This window comes from Drosophila willistoni (assembly GCF_018902025.1).
Source record: "Drosophila willistoni isolate 14030-0811.24 chromosome 2R unlocalized genomic scaffold, UCI_dwil_1.1 Seg167, whole genome shotgun sequence".
Lineage (NCBI taxonomy): Eukaryota > Metazoa > Arthropoda > Insecta > Diptera > Drosophilidae > Drosophila > Drosophila willistoni.
Window position 1 is genome coordinate 14,090,608 of NW_025814050.1, and position 18,988 is coordinate 14,109,595.

General features: G+C 34.9%; 1 protein-coding gene across 4 annotated transcripts in view; it reads right to left on the reverse strand.

Annotated features, from left to right (window-relative positions):
• Nucleotides 1-18,988, reverse strand: part of LOC6642508 (protein sickie) — a 215,571-nt gene that overhangs the window by 131,603 nt on the left and 64,980 nt on the right. For 2 of the 4 annotated variants that reach the window (XM_023175879.2, XM_023175877.2), the window contains exons 1-2: nucleotides 11,615-11,689; nucleotides 9,525-9,695 (exon numbers count right to left, since the gene is read on the reverse strand). In XM_023175879.2, coding sequence (XP_023031647.1) covers nucleotides 9,525-9,695; nucleotides 11,615-11,689 — 246 coding nt within the window. Of the gene's footprint in view, nucleotides 1-9,524; nucleotides 9,696-11,614; nucleotides 11,690-18,988 lie in introns of those variants that run through there. The other 2 variants (XM_023175880.2, XM_047010629.1) reach the window with 1 other exon arrangement.

Sequence of the window (18,988 nt, forward strand, 5' to 3'; positions counted from 1 at the left end):
ATTTGTTTGTAAATAATTGTAAGTTTAATGTACAAATGTAAATATTTAAACCTGAAATAAAAAGATTCCGGCAAGTAATATTTGGCAATTTTCGTTCCACTTTTGTAAAAGTGTGAAATGTAATAACATTTTTTAAAATGGAACTTGGTGAATAAATCTTTTTTAGAGCAGTTTTTGAATGGGCAGAATGTTCTTTGTATTTCTGTAATAGTTTCTAGCAAACTTAACTGGATTCCAACTTATTTGCATAATCTTACTATCTATCAATAAAAATCTAACCAAACTTCTCTAAAAGCTTCCATACCCATTTCATCAGATTGAAATCTACAAAAACAATTGCAACATGCTGTGATCTTTTTGCCTCAAAGTCGTGTCTTGCCTTGTAACCTCTTCAAGTGCAACTGCAGCTTATAGACCGAGAGAGAGAGAGAGAGAGAGATGAAGAGGCAAAAAGGAAAGAAAGACAGAACAAAAGTCACACACAATGCCAATAATTCTTAAATGTTGTGGGCGACTTTTTAGAATCACAGAATCCTCTCCAATGATAAATTGCATTGAACTTTTGGGTTTGGCCTTCAACAGAACGCCGAGTTTGATGTCATAGGGAAGTTAAGTGAACATAAATTTCAAGAAATTGCCGGCTGGGTCAACCTGCTGCAACACACACACATGCACACAGAGAACACACACGGAAAAATAAGAACGGAAAATGTAAAACTGAAGAAGAGCAAAGAAAAAAACACGGAAAAAAACACAGCCAGCAAGTGTATAAAATTTTGCTCTAAATTTAGAATGCACAGGCATCAAAAATTGGGGTCGTACGTTTGAAGTCGGCAGCCAAATGCAATTAGAGGAGCCTTAGAAAATCTTCTCTCCATACCGATTCCTCAGTCCCGTGTCTAATTAAGTGCGTGAATCTTGGCAAGATTTTACTTCAAAATAGAAATATATATTTCAACATATACAGCACAATTTCTTTGGTTTCTTCTTGTTTTTTTGTTGTTGTTTCTTCTTCTTGATATGTTTTTCACAGTTGTTGGATTCAGTCCAAAGTTGAGGCAATTGAAGTGTAATACACTTCCGCTTATTTTTTGCCTCTTTCGGTGTGTGCGTGTGTTTGTTAGTGTGTCTGTGCTTTGACCAAAAAACCCAAACCAGAAAACAAACAGACCAGACATTGTAAGCCTCAGCAGGCGACAACTACCAAAACATGAGAGTGTTCCTGGGGATCTAAACACACAAAACCCATCTAGTTATCTACCAGCTAATACCCCCGGAACGGTCAAACCGCCCAACCAGCTAAAAAATCCCCCCTTGCCACACAATTCTCACCATTCAGTCCGGCCAATGACAATTATCATAGCCAGACCATAGTCACAGTTAAGTACCCCAAAAACCTACTTCTACTCCCCACTGAGACAAAACTTGTGGAAAAACAAAGTCCCAAACTGTCCAGCACACTCACACCAGAGCACACACTCACACATACATAGACATACACACACATATTGCAGTTCCATGTGGAGGGGATTTACATTTGTAATTAGAAAGCTTTGCAACAACTTTGACGAATGAGCAAATGACAAACAAGAAACAAATGGACGAAAAAGTATTTCACAAGTTGCAACAATCGATTAACTAGCAAAATATCAACATAAGATTAAAAATAATGATTTCTTTTTCAAAGAATCCTAGTCATATTCCTAATGCTCTGTCTGTTTGATGAACTAGGATTTTTCTAAAACGTTGATTTATATTTATGAAGAGAAAAACTGTTAGAAAATTAATCTCTTCATCTAGAAATAGCTTTTTGGTGGTAAAGATCAGTTTTAATTTATCAAATGAGAATATTCCAGTTTTGTTAAGTTAAAAAGAGCAAAGTTTCAGCTAATGCTAACTAAATTTTCAATTAGAAATAAACATTAATATCCTCGCACATCTGGGTGAGCAAATCTTCCATACTTCAATATTGCTTCTGGGATATTTCAAATCAAATTATTGAAGCATATTTTAACTTTTGATAAAGATTTAACAAATTACTTCGAGAAAGAACAATCTAAGTTGAAGAAAAATTAGTAAAATTTTAAATCATTGCACACGGTTATAGTGAGTATAGTCAGAATACATTTATAATCCCTCAAGTAGTTATTGACTATCAATAGATCAATATATAAATTATTTTAAAACTTACTAAATATTAGTAAATATTGCCAGTTGAAGTAAAAGTATTTACTAATTAAAAGAGGTTCTTTCTGAAACTTGTCTATCCAACTTTATTGGAAATTCTACTTTTTCATTTTTGTATTTTATTTTTTAATTGACTGTTATGTCAATATCTATTAAAATTTAAAGTTATTTTTCACAAACAACAATTTTCACATTTATGAAAAAAAACATTTGTAAATTTACTAACAATACAAATTTTCATGAAATTTTGTCGATAAGTATGTAAAGATTTCAACAACAAAATCAACAATATTATTTCGTTTTAGAATTTCCCAATATAATAAACAAAAATAATACACACATATGTACAGACCTCATCCCTTTTGATTCTGCACTGTGTCGTTGTTGCTTCATTTGGTTGGGCTTACTTGGCGTATGATTAACAAACTTTTCGAGTGCACTTTGCCATTTTAGTAGAAGAAACTTTTTTGATACATATCCAGGGGCTCAAGTGGTAGAAATTACTAATTGAAAAATTGACTTATAATAAGAGAGGGAGACAGCAGAGACAGAGACAGAGAGAGAGAGAGAGAGAGATGAAAGATGGTAGGGACAAACTTCAACATTAATGCCGCAACTGTACTTGAAAGTTAGACCATTTTGATCACGTGCAGCGACTAATTTATGCAACAGAAGGCACTTCCATTGATTGGTTGCCCCTTTTTGTTTGCTGCCTCTTTCGTAGGTTGTAGCAACTTAATTTCTGTGTTGGAATTTATGGACGGGGCACGTGGCAAGCAAAAAAACAGAAAACAAAAACGAGAGAAAAAAGGCCGCCCAGGAAGTTTTTACCGCCTGATTTGTGGTTACAAAACTTTTTTTTCCAGAATTGCAAAACACAATTCTTTGGTTTGTTTTTTTTTTCTGTTTTCCTCATCTCCCATCCTCTCTGCTCTCTTTGTTCGACTTCTATGTTTTGGTTTTGTTTGCATTGTGCAAGCTGGAAGTCGACTAAATTTAGCCAATTGTAAACCTCCCACTAGCCCATAGTAAACTTTAATGCCGCTTCATAAAAACTATGCATTGTTTGCACAATTAAAACACGCACATCAAGAGACGGCGAGATGGACGAGTTGGAGTCTTTTATAACTTGGCCAAAGAATAATGAATCTAAAAATACGCCCCAAAAAATGGTCCATTGCATTAATGAACTTCAATTTGGGCCAGATGCTGAAACTTCTGCATAGACATCAGCATACCTAAACATCCAAACAGGTGCATCCATGAGATAGGTGTAGTACGTTGGAGGAGAAGAGGTAGATTCAATGGTTGGAGCCAGGCAGCAGCTAGCTAGCTAAGCAGATTTCATTTTAGATAAAGCAAACGTAAGCTTTTCTATTCGAACACACCGAAAACACACGGAACACACATTGAAAATGGCTGACAAGTTGATTCGTAGGATGGAGGAGAAAAAAAAATAGACGACTTCAAACTGATGTACGAACAATTTTTTTTATGCATTTGCATTTTAGTTCAAGTATAGGAAATCAAACAAGACGGAGAGAGGAGGGCGAATAAAAACTAAACCAATTGAAGCTAAGTGAAGTTGAAACTAAAAATAAATTGATAGGAAATATCTATGATATTTGCATTAAAAAAGTGCCCTGCCAAACAATTGATTCTAGAGGAAAAAACTAAGAACAGGACAACAAAAGGTTGTCTTTGATTGCATGTGTCCTTTCAAACAGGTTGAAGGGAACTAAACACAGTTTCCATGCGAGATTTGAAAGCAGATTTCTCTTATGGCTAAGGTTCACTTTTGCTGAAAAAGCTCAGAAAAAAAGTCAAATTAAAACACTTTTAAAGCAACTGTCTAGTTTTAAATAAATTTAAAACGATTAAATGACTTTGAAAGAGAACTTTTCAGCTTTTTGGATAACTACTGCAATTGTTGGCCAGCAACTTGGAGAATCCTTTATGAAATTCCTTAAGCTGCTTCAATGCATCGTTTATCAATTTGCAAATTGCAAAAACAAAAACTGCAAAATATTTACAATAATAACAAGAGAAACACTTGAGGCGTATGAAAGAACGAACAAACAAATCACTCAAGCGGACTTAATCGTGCCATTGTTTTACTTTAATTACATAATAATTGTCTTGTATGTTTATGTTTGTAGCTGCCAAGACTAATAACTTGCAAAACGGCTTAGAGATAAATTTAGAAATATACACACAACATACATCAGCATACACTCACACACAAACAAACTCACACACACACAAAAAGCGACTTGAACAAAACAATAGGAAAATTGGCAACAAAAGGCCAATTGGCCTGTAAAAGACAAGACAGACAAGCCAGGGAAAGACAGGACAAGACCAGGCAGAAAAGCCAAGAAAAGGACTTGAGGAAAGAGAGAGAGGCAAGAAGCTTGGGCAATTATATCCATAGACACATGCTCCATGTGTGTGTGTGTGCTTAGTTATTTTGATTTAATTTCCCTTTTAAGATTTTACGTTATTTACATATTTGATTGGAAAAATCATTCGTGTCCATGGTCGAGAGTTTCCCAACCCCCGCATGACCCCATTTTACCTTTTGGCTTTTCAGCTTCCTTTCCACATGCTTCGTTTTGTTTCTTGAAATCAAATTAGTCCTCCTTTCTGTTGTAAAATTCATTATACATACTACAAAATTGTTGGCACCGAATTTCCTCTTTGTCATATGGTGCTTTTCCTATCCTACCTCTTCTCTGCTTCATATGTGAGTGCGATGAAGGAAAAGTACTTTAAAATTGGCCAAGTGAAAATTGAATTTCAAATGGAAAGAAGGAACAGCTTCTAACCGAGACTATTAAATATGGCTTTAAGTTTGGTCTTCTTTTAGAGTTACCCAACATGTTTTCTTAAGACCATTATAAGTGTGTCTTATAACTAATTTTTGCAGACCATCAAGGAGCAATTTACGATATTTGTCCTATCATCAAAAATAAATAGTTCACTTTATCATTTTTTCCTTTTTTAAGTGATTTTAATTTCCTTGCTGAAATAGTCAAACAAGTCTTGAAAGTCAATCTTTTAAACAGCAAAGTGTTTTCTGTCCAAAAGGGAGACACAACAAAGAAATGTTCTATCATCACTGTTTCCTTTGTCCTTCACTAGAATAAGGTGAATAACCGAAATGAACATTTATGTAAAGGTACATTGGTAAAGGTGAATGCCTAAAAAACGAATGTAGACAAATTGAAGTTATTAACTAGACTTAAAAACGTTCAGCGTTGGTCTAAGTTTCCTTAGTTTTTGGGTCAAGTCCTTTTTCAGGTCCATTATTAAATTTATAAATACTTCTCTTTTGTCATATATGAATTTTACTGCTTGATGAAAAGAATGAATGAAAACTCATTCATTTAATTTTCGCAAACTATGAAAACACAAAAACCAAAATAAATATGTCTCCAGTTTCATGCACATTTTTGCGGCAATCTTTTACCTGGTACATGTGTTTGCACATAGCTCGAGTTTCTTCTTGAAATTAATATTCCCACTCATATAACCAGGTCTCATAACAAAAGCCGCCAATTCGCTTCCTTTCCCACTCTGGAGCACCTTTCCTGCCATTGTTTCTCACTTTTGCCGGCTGCAGGGGGATTTTTCCATTTCAGAGCAAACAAACAATGGCATTTGGAATATTTTCCCATTTTCCGTGCAGAGTGGCGATATTTTCTCTCTTCTTGTTCTTTTTTTTTGGCTTTTTGCTTTGCGTTTCCGTTTGTTTTCCATATTTGCATGACGAAATGAGAAATCACTGGGCCTTAGCGAGGACAGCAACCAGCGCATGCAACACGGCAAAACTCAGCCAAGACACATTCTTACTTTTCTTTTTTTTTTTAATTTTTTGGTTTTTTGTTTAACAAATTCAATAAAAAGCAAATAACACGCATTGAGAGACGAGTGAAAGAGTGTGGACTTAAGTAAATTTTATCAACTTTTAAATCAAATATTAAACTTTAGTTTTTTAGTTTTCGTTTCTTTAGAACGTGTTGCCAGACCCAAAGTTTGTAATAAACTTTTCTCTCTTCTTTCATTTCTCTACTTTCTTGCTTTTTTGCTACTTTTCCAAGTGCAAAGTTTTCTTCTTTATCTCTTTTTTTTCGTGTGTTGTCCTCTTTTCGTTTCCACTGCGCTTTTGCTCCTGCAACACGTAGTGCATATTTTTTGTGCGACTTTGGTTTTTGGGCTGGCAACGTTTTTCTAATGAGTGACGACTACAACGTAGAGGAAAAAAGGAGTGCAAGTGTGAGTGTGTTCAAGAGGGAGGGATTGGAGAAATAGAGCCACAAAGTGTAGTAGTCAAATGTGGGCAGATCCCACACAGGACTTGGGGACCACCAGCAGCAGCAGCATCAGCAGCAAAGGACGAGAAAAAAACCCTGAACTCTTGAAAAATCAGCGAAACGTAAAAGTGTTCAAAGTCAACTTTGCCTTCGCCACTTTCGTAACGCATGGGAAAAAATGAAGTTAAATAAAGTCAAAGCCATTGGTCGAAATTAAAGAGACCCAAAGCCATGCACTTTAAAGAAAAGTGGATTTTAAATGCCTTTTTGGAACGAAGTCATTGAAAAACTCCATGTTAGAATAGATATCCCACGGCACGGCAGTGAATTTAATTACTATGACTATTTACATAAACTTTAAACTGTATTATAAATTTCCCTAAAACCACATCAACTGCTTAAAATGTTTCTTTGTTATTCCTTTAGCATTTTACTGAAATACTTTCATACATCATCTAGCTGTCTTTGTTCGATTCATTATTCTAACTATGCAAAGACTAATTAGTGATAAAAATACAATAAAACACTTCATTAATGTTTGAATACTATTACCAGTTCCATTATCCCTAAATTGACTTTAGTAACATTAAAAAACTCTATTAATTTAGTCTAATCTACTAATATTCTTTTTGATCACTTTGATCTCAGACATACTTGTGATTTTTATGAACTTTATTCTACCTGTTAAAAGGTAAAAAAGTTAACATTATGTATGACATTTTCTGGAATATCTAACAGTAACAGTAACATATTAAACACACTTCACCTAAGAGAAAATTTGTATAAGGCAGCATATACGAAGATATTTGTGGTGGTGTGCTTATTTAAAGGATCCTAATCGAATAGACCATTTCCAATCAGTTCGAAATCTGACTAGATTGCCTTGCTAGACAAATTCAATATAGGAAATTCCATTATAGTAGTCTACCGCAAATTGCATTCAACTATGTTACAGCTTTAAACAAATTTGTTTATTTTTTTTGCCGATTGCCCCTCAGCTATTGCAACGGAATATTCATAGTTTTAGCGAAAAGGAAGCCAACGATGGAATAAAAATTTCGCATGCCACCAACTAATTTAGCTTGTTTTGACAAATTTGTCAAATTGAGTTGCAACGGCATTGTTGCAATAATACAAACACACGCCCCCCCCTATCACCTCCTACACTCGTCACTCGCTCTGTTAGCCCCATCGCGATGGCCGTTGGTGAAAAGTTTGAAACCCAATTTGTTGCCCATGTCACATACGTCAACGCGTCGTATGCCACGCCCCCTGTTTGAATTCGTTTGCCAATTTGTCAGCGTTTTTTCTTGAGTTTCATTTCTTCTGTTTTTATATATAGAAATGTACAATTTTTTTTTTTATTTTTGGTGCATCACGTGCCAGAGGAGGAGAGCACGTTTAGCTGAGCTTATCATTTTCTCAAAAAGTCAGCAAAGACTTTTTTCTATTTAATATGCAAAACGTCAACCAACCATCTTGGTTAGAGGCAACAAAACACAACCCAGGAAGAAAAAAAGGAAGTTGAAAATAAAATTTTTATTTCATGGAGTATGTGTTTACTTATATACATATATCGGCAATGAACTTGCCGCATATATGCCAAGGCTTTCATACCGCAGCTCTAACTAGGCTCAAGAGTATAGGAGTTCTCTATAGTCTACTTATCTGAGCTGAATGTTAGGTAGGTAGGTAGCTCCTTTTTGGGAAATTCTCTCACGTAGCAGACACGAAGTGAAAAGAAAGAAACTCAAATTGCAGACAAAAAATACCGAGAAGAAGAAAAAATGGAAAAGCAAAATCTTAATTTAAAAACGAGCTGCAAAAAGTTTTTAATTTTAATTTCATAAATGCAATTGAGTGCAGCAATCCATCGTCATCCTTGTCGTCTGCAACGTGGCTCATTCAAATTCAATCAGAGCAGAGCAAACCAGACCAGACCAGACTAGACCAGGTGACAAATGCTTATTGCGGCGAAAACCATTTTGTCGTGGAACCGCCTCTCTAACTGAATTTTCATCAGGCAAATAAAACAGGCAAAAACTCTGGGCTAACATAAAAGTTTGAAATGGCAGCCGGCAGTCAGTTAGTCAGCATGATGACGTACTTTTCGAATACATGATGGTACACTAAAACCACACGTAATGACGAAAACCAGCAGAACAAGAAAGTAAAGCAACTAAACAAAAAAAAAAAAACAAATCCTGAACCAGGACTTTTGCTGCAAATATTTTCACGTTATATCCTTTTATTTGCATATGGCCAAGGGAAAGAGTGAGCAGTTGGCGGGTTGGTTGAGTTGAGTTCTTTTTTTTTTTTTGTCATGTAAAAAACAATTAACGCATTTTCCCATACACACGAAAAAAAGGAGTGACTCATGAAGGGATATGAGTGAAATTTGAAGCGTTTAGGATTTTTTTCACGTATCGTGACAAAAACAGGCAAGGAGTGTTATCATGGGCGTAAAGAGAGAATAATAAATATAAGAGGGATGGAATTGAGTTTGAGTAATTGAATCAAATTACGCTTGCAGGGCATAGAAAAACTATTTAATATAAAATAACAAAGATTTTTAATTAAAGCATACCTTTGGGGACTTATTAATGGCCTTTATACTAAAGAAATTGAACTGAGGTATTAAATTGTCGAAGTTGTAGCTAAATTAAAGCATACCTTTAAGGTAAAATATACCCACTAATAAAATTGAATTCGATTAACTGATTGAAACATCAAAATCAAATTCAAAATGAATGCTTTGGCTTTGAGGTTTTGAAGCAAAAGCTACTAATTTTCTAAAAATTACAAAATTTTATTTGATTTATTAGAAAAACTAAAAATTTGAATGCCTAATGAAAATATTTAATGAAAGGGACAATCCCTTCGGGCTAAGCCCAGGAAAAATTTCCTCTTCACTGCCCGGAACAACTAGTTAGTATACGGAAGCGAAAGCTTAGAACTTGCTTAGTCATTTAGATTAAATGTACAAATTCATTTTAATGAATACATGTTTCTTGGACTTACCATTTGCTGTTGTGTCTTGGGTTTCTTCACCAGATCCGGAACCTTGAAACTTGTCACCGCCTCAATGACTTCAGCCAAAAGTAAACCATCTCGACAATCAGCCGAGAGATCTGTGACCTTTCTTTTCGATTTGGCCCGCTCCAAATAATAGTTGGCCCAGTCTGTGTAAATCTATAAAGAGAAAAATTTAACAAAACTTTACTATAGACACATATATAACATATATTTTAACTTTGCCATAATGGCAACTAAATGGCCATTACATGCAAATATAATGCAAGTTAGTAATTAAGATTTCAAACACTTGCCCACAGCTGTCTCTAAGATAAAATACCAAGTCTCTTGGCTCTTGGTGTCTGCTCTTTTCCTTTACTGCGAATATCAGGAAATCATTAGCAATGAAGAAAATTCTGAAATTTCCATCCACCAGCAGACAAACGAGCAAACATATGAACAAGCGCAAGGCAAACATTTTTCGTTTGGCAACAAATTAAACTCGAAAGCCATTTGGTTGGCCCGAAAGGAGATGGTCTTAAGAGTCCTGGGTAGTCGTTAAGAAAATCTGTGCGACAAATTACCAAAGGATTTCATATAATAATATCTCCATGTCTATCTGACAAAGCTTGTGGGTGTGTGTGTGTAGATGGGTGACGTGTGTGATGCAATTTTTTTTATCATTTAATTATTATGACAGAACTTTTGCCGAGGAAAATAAATGAAAGGCTAAAGTGAATTAGTCAGACTTTGCGGTAACAAAACTATTTTTCATAGCTCTGATCTTCAAAATGTGTCAATCTATTCATGACGGATTCGTGCTTTTGGTCTTAGAATAGAATTATCTTAATTATCTTATTATCTTCAACTATCCTATCCTTTTTCGATTTGATTTCAAAAAGTTGTACCCTTTGAAGTTTTTCCTCGTTTTTAGAGCATTTGTTGACTCACATGTCAATGCTTTTCTTTACGACTTATGTTTGTCTTAAAGTAAATTTTGATATCTCCTATGAGATGTTATGTTCTAGCGAATAAACTTCACTCTACTCTCAATGAGATTTCTTTTCTGCATTATTAGGTTTTGCGTAGAGCTGTTTTGCTTTGCCACTTACCAGCCCCAACATATCGTTAGTCACATCCTTACACAGTTTTGTTCTTTTATTATATTCTTTTGCCCATTCCAAAAGCTAATCTAATGTCCTTCAATGCAAGCGACACATTTTATATACGCCTTGCTGGGTAATAAAAATAGCCTTGCATATTGTACTTTTGCTATCTGTTTGTCTATCTTTTCTCTGTCTGTCTGTCTGGGCTACTGTCTCTCTTTCTCTCTATCTCTGACTGTTTCTCTGCCTGTTTGTCTGTATGTCTGACTGTGCCTTCTGTTTAGCCATTTTCCATTTGTAGCCACAACCGAGTTACGAGCTCAAAGGGGAGACAGACAAACAATGGACTTGGTCTTGGTCTTGGCCTAGGACTTTGAGCTGGCTTATGCAATTTTTTATTTTTCTCTTATTTTTCTATTTTTGTTGTTTTTGTTTTTTGTATTCTCTCTCTAGTTAGGCTCAGGATTTGGCATTGGCTTTGAAGACAATAAACTGAAAAACTTGTATCCATAGGTTGTGGCGGGATTGAGGGTTAGAGGTAGGAGGTATATGGCCAAATGTCATTGTCAGTGGAAAAAGTCGGGCTTACGTAGTTGCCACAAATATGTTGAACCCACAATAACCAGAATCTTTCCCTCTCTTACTTTCCATCTCTCTTTTCGCATGAACTTGAGTGCAAATTTGCTCCCTCTTTGCCCGTTGGGTCTCTGGTTTGTAACCAAAAACAACAGAGTTAAACGAGTCCTGCCGTGACAGGGACCATGGCATGTTAGTATAGCAACGCACATTGAGATACTTTGTTTAGTCAAATGTTGCCAAGAAGAGTGAAGAGGAGACACACACACACTCTCCCTCAAAAGTTTGCTTTGCTCTTTATATAAGTGAAATTTAGTTAGTTTCCTCTCTTTAGCACACTAATTAATTTATAGCTCTCAATAGTTTTCCCTTTTCTTTAAAACATTTTATACATTTACTCCAAATCATACAAACCTTTGCATAGTCCCGGGTCAGGATGCCGTTGATATTATCGCAGGATCCTTGATAACTCACACAGCGACCCAACATTTTCAGAAAATGTTTGCCTGGGTTGCTTGTACGTCAGGATAAATTTTGTTTAACTTTTCACTTTACTTTCACACATCTTGGCTTTAGTTTGTTTATTTATTTAAACTCTTATGGTAAGCTTCAATTTTAAAGATACATAAGCTTTTAAGTATTTTAGAAACTTTAATACCACACAGTTTGAAGTAAATTAAATATTGCACACATTTTCATTAAAAAATGTCTTAAATAAAATCCTTTTTTCTACCTTATTTTGGGAAAAACAATTCTAATTATACGTATGTACATATATGTCATCATGAGAAAATATTAACTACACTATTTGATGAATAATTAAGTACTTAATACAGCTAATGGAAATAGTACATAGTAATAAGAAAGAAGAAGTTTTTCCTAATGTCAAAAAACAAATCGTCTTTGATAAAGTTAAATATACGATTAAGATATTATTTATTCATATCCACACACTCAATTCAAACTAATCAGGCTCAAACAGATTTTGATTGGCCTGAAGTCACAAATCACACACATACATATCTGTGTAAACTCACTTTCTATTTTTAAAGAAGCTTAAAGACTTCAGAAAAGAAAGTGATAAGCCACACACACACACAAGCATACACAAAGTCAGCCAGACACACATCAACTGAGTTCTTTAACTGCCAGTAGATAATATTTACTGATGTTCGATTTAACATAAATTTCACCCCACTTTGCCACCTGTCGTTGCTGCTTCTGCCACAGTCGATACCAAGCAAATTCCAATAAACTAAAGTACCCAAAAGTCGCGACATTTTGATAAAAAACAGATACGTATGTATATGCAGAGTAGAAACAAAGAAGAAGAGAAAAGTGCTAGCAACCCCCTTGGGCTAAATTTTTCGTTGCCATTTCTGACAGGCTATAAAATTTTTATCAGCATTACTTTTATTTTGACATTTCACTGACATTTCACAAGGAAAAAGTGCTTCGGGGTAAAAGTTCAACCTTCAGCCCTCCTGCCCACTGCCATACGAAAAACAGATAAGAGTCGGTCTGAATGTTGGGTGGTCTTTGTGTGGGCGTGGTTCTAGCATTTAACATCGAAGTCTTTTTCATTTGGTAAATGGTTTTTCGTATTTGACCTTTTTTTGCTTAAACACAAAAATAGAAATGGAGAGTTGTGCTGTGTACTAGTTCAAATTGATTTCCAACTCGATTTGTCATTCACAACCCTTTCGGAAACTAAAAATTTATCAAGCTAAACAAACAAAATCTTTGAAATTGTTGCTGACACATTTCCTGGACTGGATACTGAAGGGTGTACAATTGGGTACAATTATGCAGAGAAGGCTTTCCTGAAAATAGGGTCACTGGTTTTGCCACAACCTGTTGTTGTTGTTGGTGGTGCTAAGGCACTTTCCATTTTCAATTAGTTTGCCCAAGTGGGCGTGTGATTTTCCACACCTTTGTGAAAAATGTCTGCCGTTGAAAAGGGTGAAGAACCCGAGAAGCAATGGCAGGCAGACTAACAGCTCTTAATGTTTTATTATTATTATTGCATACTTTTCTGGGGGAGTCGGTCGGTTCGCCGTCTTTTCTGGTCTTTCTGGCTCTTTCCGGACTCTGCTGATAAGCCGTAATGTGTTGGCGGTATTTCAATAAAACTTTATCATAATTGACATTTTAATGGTGCTTACACCGAAAAAAAGGAGAAAAATAAAAACCAGAGAGTGCTGTAATTTTATATTTATGAGCCAGAAGAGGCTTAAAAAAAGTGTTGAGTGGAAGGGTCTAAGGGTGGAGAGAAAGGTGCATAATATGTGATAAGTGAAAATGTTTTTGAAATGGGTGAAAAACAGGAATCTGGGTGATATTTAAAACGAGCATATTTTTTATCTTTATACACATACATAAAATATTCCCTTTTTTTTTGTTATTTTTAAAATTCTTCTCAAGTTCAATCAATAATCCCCAATCAAAATCCATGACAACCTGTTGGGCCTTTTTGCTCTCCATCTCCATCCAGCAGAGAAAACGAAGGCAAAAAACTTCTTTGATAATGGACTCCTCTTTACATTGGGGTGAAAGTCACCCTACGAAATATTTGCTGAAGCTCATCCTCACTCTAACCTCATTAAATTTGATTGTATTATCGACTTTTATCGCATTTGACCAAAAACTTGCACGCATCTTCTGCTCGTAGTTACTCAATTCAATTTGCCAAAGTCAATGACACAAGCACAAAGACTTTCAAAGGACAACGATTGACATTTGAAAGTAAATGTCAAAACAATCTACAGGCACCTTTTTTTTTTCATTGACTGTGATTTCATTAGAGTGGCTTAGGTGGGTGGGTGTGGCTGTAGATGTAGCTCAATGTGTGTGAGTGGGTGACTGCTGATTGGCAACGTGTTGATGTGCCCAATCAACTGATATTTCTGTTGTCAAGCCAATGATAGAGAGAATAAGACGCCAAAGATGAATGTGTAAAGAAGTGAATTGATGACAGCTTTGGTCAACTGGCCCCAAGACCCAAAACCGATTGAAGTTTTTATATGCCTACAACAAAAATGTGACATAATAACACAGAATCGAACTTTTGACATAAAATAATCTTTAAATAGCATGTAAGCAATTTGGTAATGGCTTAAACAGCTTAATTTTCGATTTAATTCGCTTAAGAAGAACATAAAATGTTTTATATTTACACGTCATTTATTGAATAGAAACAAGCAGGCTAAGAAAAATATTTATGACAATATTTGTAGGTCTATTTATAAAATCAAACCCCAATAAAAGAATGAGTATACAAAACTTATTATGAAATTTGTTTCCTACAACTTATATATTGGCTTAGGTATACTGATGTGTTAGCCTTAATAATCCTAAATCGAAACTTAGACATACATCTTTTTATTGAAGTATTTAAGTTAAGTTAAGAGTGTTCTAGTATAGCAATAGTTTAACTATATTTTCAATCATTAGTGTTGCTTTTTTTTTGTTTATACAACAGAACTCATGATTGGAGCTGTATTTATCTATATCATAACTTTAAATAATAACTGAATATAAAAATCCTTATTATATAAAACAGTGTATTGTAAGGCAAACTTTAAACCAATAAACTAGTAACTACTTCTTAAATAAAGGGCTAACAAAATTAATGATACATTTATTTATTGCAAATTTATAAGGTTTTAATTAATTTAAATAATTTGATGGCTCTATTCTTAACAATAACCTAAAAGGCTAAGTCCAAAGACTAATACCAAAGAAACATAATCGAATTTCGTTTGCAATTCCATTAAATAAGCAATTTCAAAAGCAATTAAATATAATTTTGTAACGACCCTTGAACTCTTTTACCTTATTCAAATCAATCAAAAATTTTGAAAACAAGAAAGAAAAAATGGTCAGCTCCTTGTTTGTCATTCAAAATCTGCGTTGCTGTACAATTTTTGACACATTTTCCCACCACAACTGGGGTATCTCTATCGCTTAATGGCCAATAAACAAGAGCCTTGTCTAAATGCGAACCAGCACACACACACACATAACCACTTCACCCCTTTGCCTTCTCGGAAATTGCGTAGGTGTGTCAAGTGGATCAAAATAGAGTATAATAGAAAAATGTTATAGGCAATTTGGTAGCCTACGCAAAGCTTTGTTTTTATTTTTTCGTTCTCTTTTGTTGCTATTTTCCTCCAATTCATTTAATTGATAACAATGAAAGCAAAAGACAACAAAAACTAGATCAACCGAATGCCCCACTCCTCCGCCTTCAGGCAAAACAAATAAATAAATAATAAATAACAGAAGTTTAAGGGAAAAATGCTGAGACAACAACGACAACAACAAAACATTGAACTAAACTGTCACATAAATAAAATATATAAATATATTTGGCTTTTTGTGGTGCGAGGTATATCTAGGCAGAAAGTGCTAAAGAATGAAAAGTTTCCTTTTCCCTTCGAATGCCATGGCATGGCAGTGTGATGAGGGATGACTGGCAGCAGGGTAAGAGGTGAAGTGAGGAGAGTGGTTAGGTAGGGAAACGGGGGCAGTTTGTCACATTTAATAATGACAACTCATCAAAAATGTATATGACCCACTTGCAAGAGCCTCCCAGGTCATCAACTAAAAAGATGCTAAAACAAAATAAAAACAAAAAGATTCTGTAAAGTTATTTATGAGCTCCGAAGCTGAAATACCCTTCATGCGGCTGAAATGGTGTCTCAGAGAACTCAATTTTTTGATATGGATATAGAAATGTAATAGTCATAACAGTAAGCTCGACCAATTCTTTATATAATCTTCAAACAAAAATTTCTGTTTTGTAATTGTAAATTTACTAGTTTAAAAGAGGATTGAGATTTATTTACCTAAGTATGTATGTCATCTATAGATTCCGATTATCTACTTTTCTCAATTCTTTCCTTTAAAAGTTACAAACGTTTAATCAAAACTTTAATGCTTTCATTTTAAAGAGTATATAAAAAGATAAAGTTTCTGGAGGCACACATAAAAATACCCAAAAATAAAAAAACAAAAATTGACCCAACTTTTGCCTTGCCCTGTCAGTCAGACTCTGTCGGTGGGTGTTCGTGTGTATGTGTATGTGTGTGTGTTTCAGAGAGAGTGTATAAGTGCTTTGCCAACTTTTATGGCAATTGGATAGTCCTTGGTGAATTGTTTAAATGTCCTGGCCTCAGCTGAAGCTAAGTGGTCAAATTAGTGGTGAACGAAAAAAGCGAAAAAGTCGTATGAGAAAAAAACTACATACATCTTTGCAATCAAAGAAAATAATTTATATCATTTGCTTATCAAGAAATAAAAAGTTTTGTAATATTATTTAGACACTTGAATAACTTTTAAGAATTTTGTAAATTATTCAAAACGCAAAAACTTCAATAAACATCTCGTTGTTTACTTTACTTACTTTAATAGTTAACATTATGTTTCAATTTCTCCCTAATCTTTGAATTCTCATGGCTGCCACTATTTAAGGTATTTTAACAAAAATAATAGGTATCAATATATGTCATAGAGTCTACTCATTCGATAGAATAAAATAATACTTAAATGAATGTAGCCATAACAATAAATTTGCAATTCAAAAGCTTTATTTTCTTCTATAGGAAAAAAAAAAACATTAAGCAAATTACTAAACGCCTCACTTGTTTTACTAATTTTGCATAAAATTTTGTGGGGACCATAAAAAAAATCTATTGAACAATTTGTTGACTAGTGACCAGTAGACATGGAGAAGGGTAAACCATTGAAGTTGACCACGGAGTAACCGCATTACACACACAGGCGCAAAGTCAATGGACTTACGGTCAATTGGGCACAGCTGTTGTTATAATGTGTGTGTGTGCAAGTATGTGTGAAGTGTATTGACAACCCTCAAACAATTATCAAATGGCAAGCTATTTGGTTTTTGTTTTTGGGGGCCTATTGAAGGCAAATCGATAGAAGGACAAGCCAAAAATAACTTGGCCTAAAAAATGCTTTCAAATGCTTTAAGCACTTTTTCCACTTTTCTGACCCATAAACAACAACAAAAAACACACGAAATATTTTTAATTATGTTTTCAATTAATTATGCGGCAGAAATAAAGAAACTTTTCGTTTTCTTTTTCGTCTTCTTTACCATTTTTTTTCAACAGGGCAGCTCGCGTTAATTTAATTACCCCTAAAAGGCGGGTAAAGTTTCGTTTTTCGTTTCGGAGTTGTTGTCGAGCTGTTGCTTATTATTATGCCACACGGAATAGCAAAAGCCGTTAACAGCTGTTAACGTCATTTTGCGTGCTCGTGCTCGACTTTGCCCATGAGTCACCACCTGCAATTGACGCCAACCCCTTTAAAGGGCTAGCAAATATTACGCATACGCCACCGTCTTGCAAATGAAAACCAAACAAGCTAAAGGTGAAACATCAGCAGCAAATGATGATGATGATGATTACGATGATGATGATTATGATGATGATTATGATGATGGGGTAGAAAAGGAAACAATCAAAGTTTTTGCCTATGGCAAAGTAGAACCAAAGTAGAAACCAGAGGGCCGGGGCTAACTTCGACCGCGTCAAAGTTTGTATACCCTTGCAACTTTTTTGGTAACTCTTTCCTTACCTAAAGCCATCAAAGTGGAAAAACGTTTAAGCCAAAAAGGCTAATGTTTGCGAAAGAACGGCCTACAATCTTAGCATAGGAAAGATATTGATCAAAGTCACTGTTTTCCACCGATCGTTCCTATGGGAGCTATATGATATAGTAACCCGATATTTATCAAATTCGGCACAGTCATTAACAGATACACTAAACTAACAGATATTTAATTTGAAAGCAATCGCGTCAAAAGTGACGAAGTTATTCACAAAAGTCACTGTTTACGACCGATCGTTCCTATGGGAGCTATATGATATAGTCAGCCGATCTTGATCAAATTTGGCACAGTCGTTTATATGTATAATAAACTCACCAATATTGAATTTCACGACAATAGCTCAGAAAATAACGAAGTTATTGAGAAAAGTCACTGTTCGTGACTTTGCGGTTTGTATGGGAGCTATATGATATAGTGGACCGATCCGGCTGAATCCGAGATATACAACGCCTGCAGTATATACAAGCCTACATGCAAAATTTCATCTCTGTAGCTCCAACGGTCTAGGAGGAGTTTGCGTTGATCCAGACGTACGGACAAACGGTCAGACGGACAGACGGACAGACGGACGGACGGACGGACGGACGGACGGACGGACATGGCTATATGAACTCGTCTCGTCATGCTGATCAAGAATATATATACTTTATATGGTCGGAGATGCTTCCTTCTATGCGTTGCACACTTCTGACCAAAATTAATATACCCTTTTTGCAAGGGTATAAAAACTGGCGCCCCTTTTTAACATCTTGTTTTTACGTTCAAATTTAAAGCAACAAAGCAAAAACGAACAACAAAAAATCGAAACACACAATGCGCGATAAAAGCCTCACAAAAAGATGGCGCCTGGAGAACACAAAAAGTATTACGGAAAAAAGGTTTACCTAATGGCTTCATTTCGAAGGTGTATTTAAAAGGGTTTGTACATGAAACCAAAAATTGTTATTTATGTGTTGCTCACAAAATGTGAAAAATCATGAGTAATAATGAAGAAGTACATCGGTAAAACTTGTGCCATCATAATGAAAATATGTATTTTTATTTACATTTGATAAGAAAAGTGTAAAGCCTGTCTACAGCTGTACAGAAAAATGATTAATTTAAAAGGAGAGCTAAGGAAAAGACATTTAAAACTCTAGTTTGAGAAACAG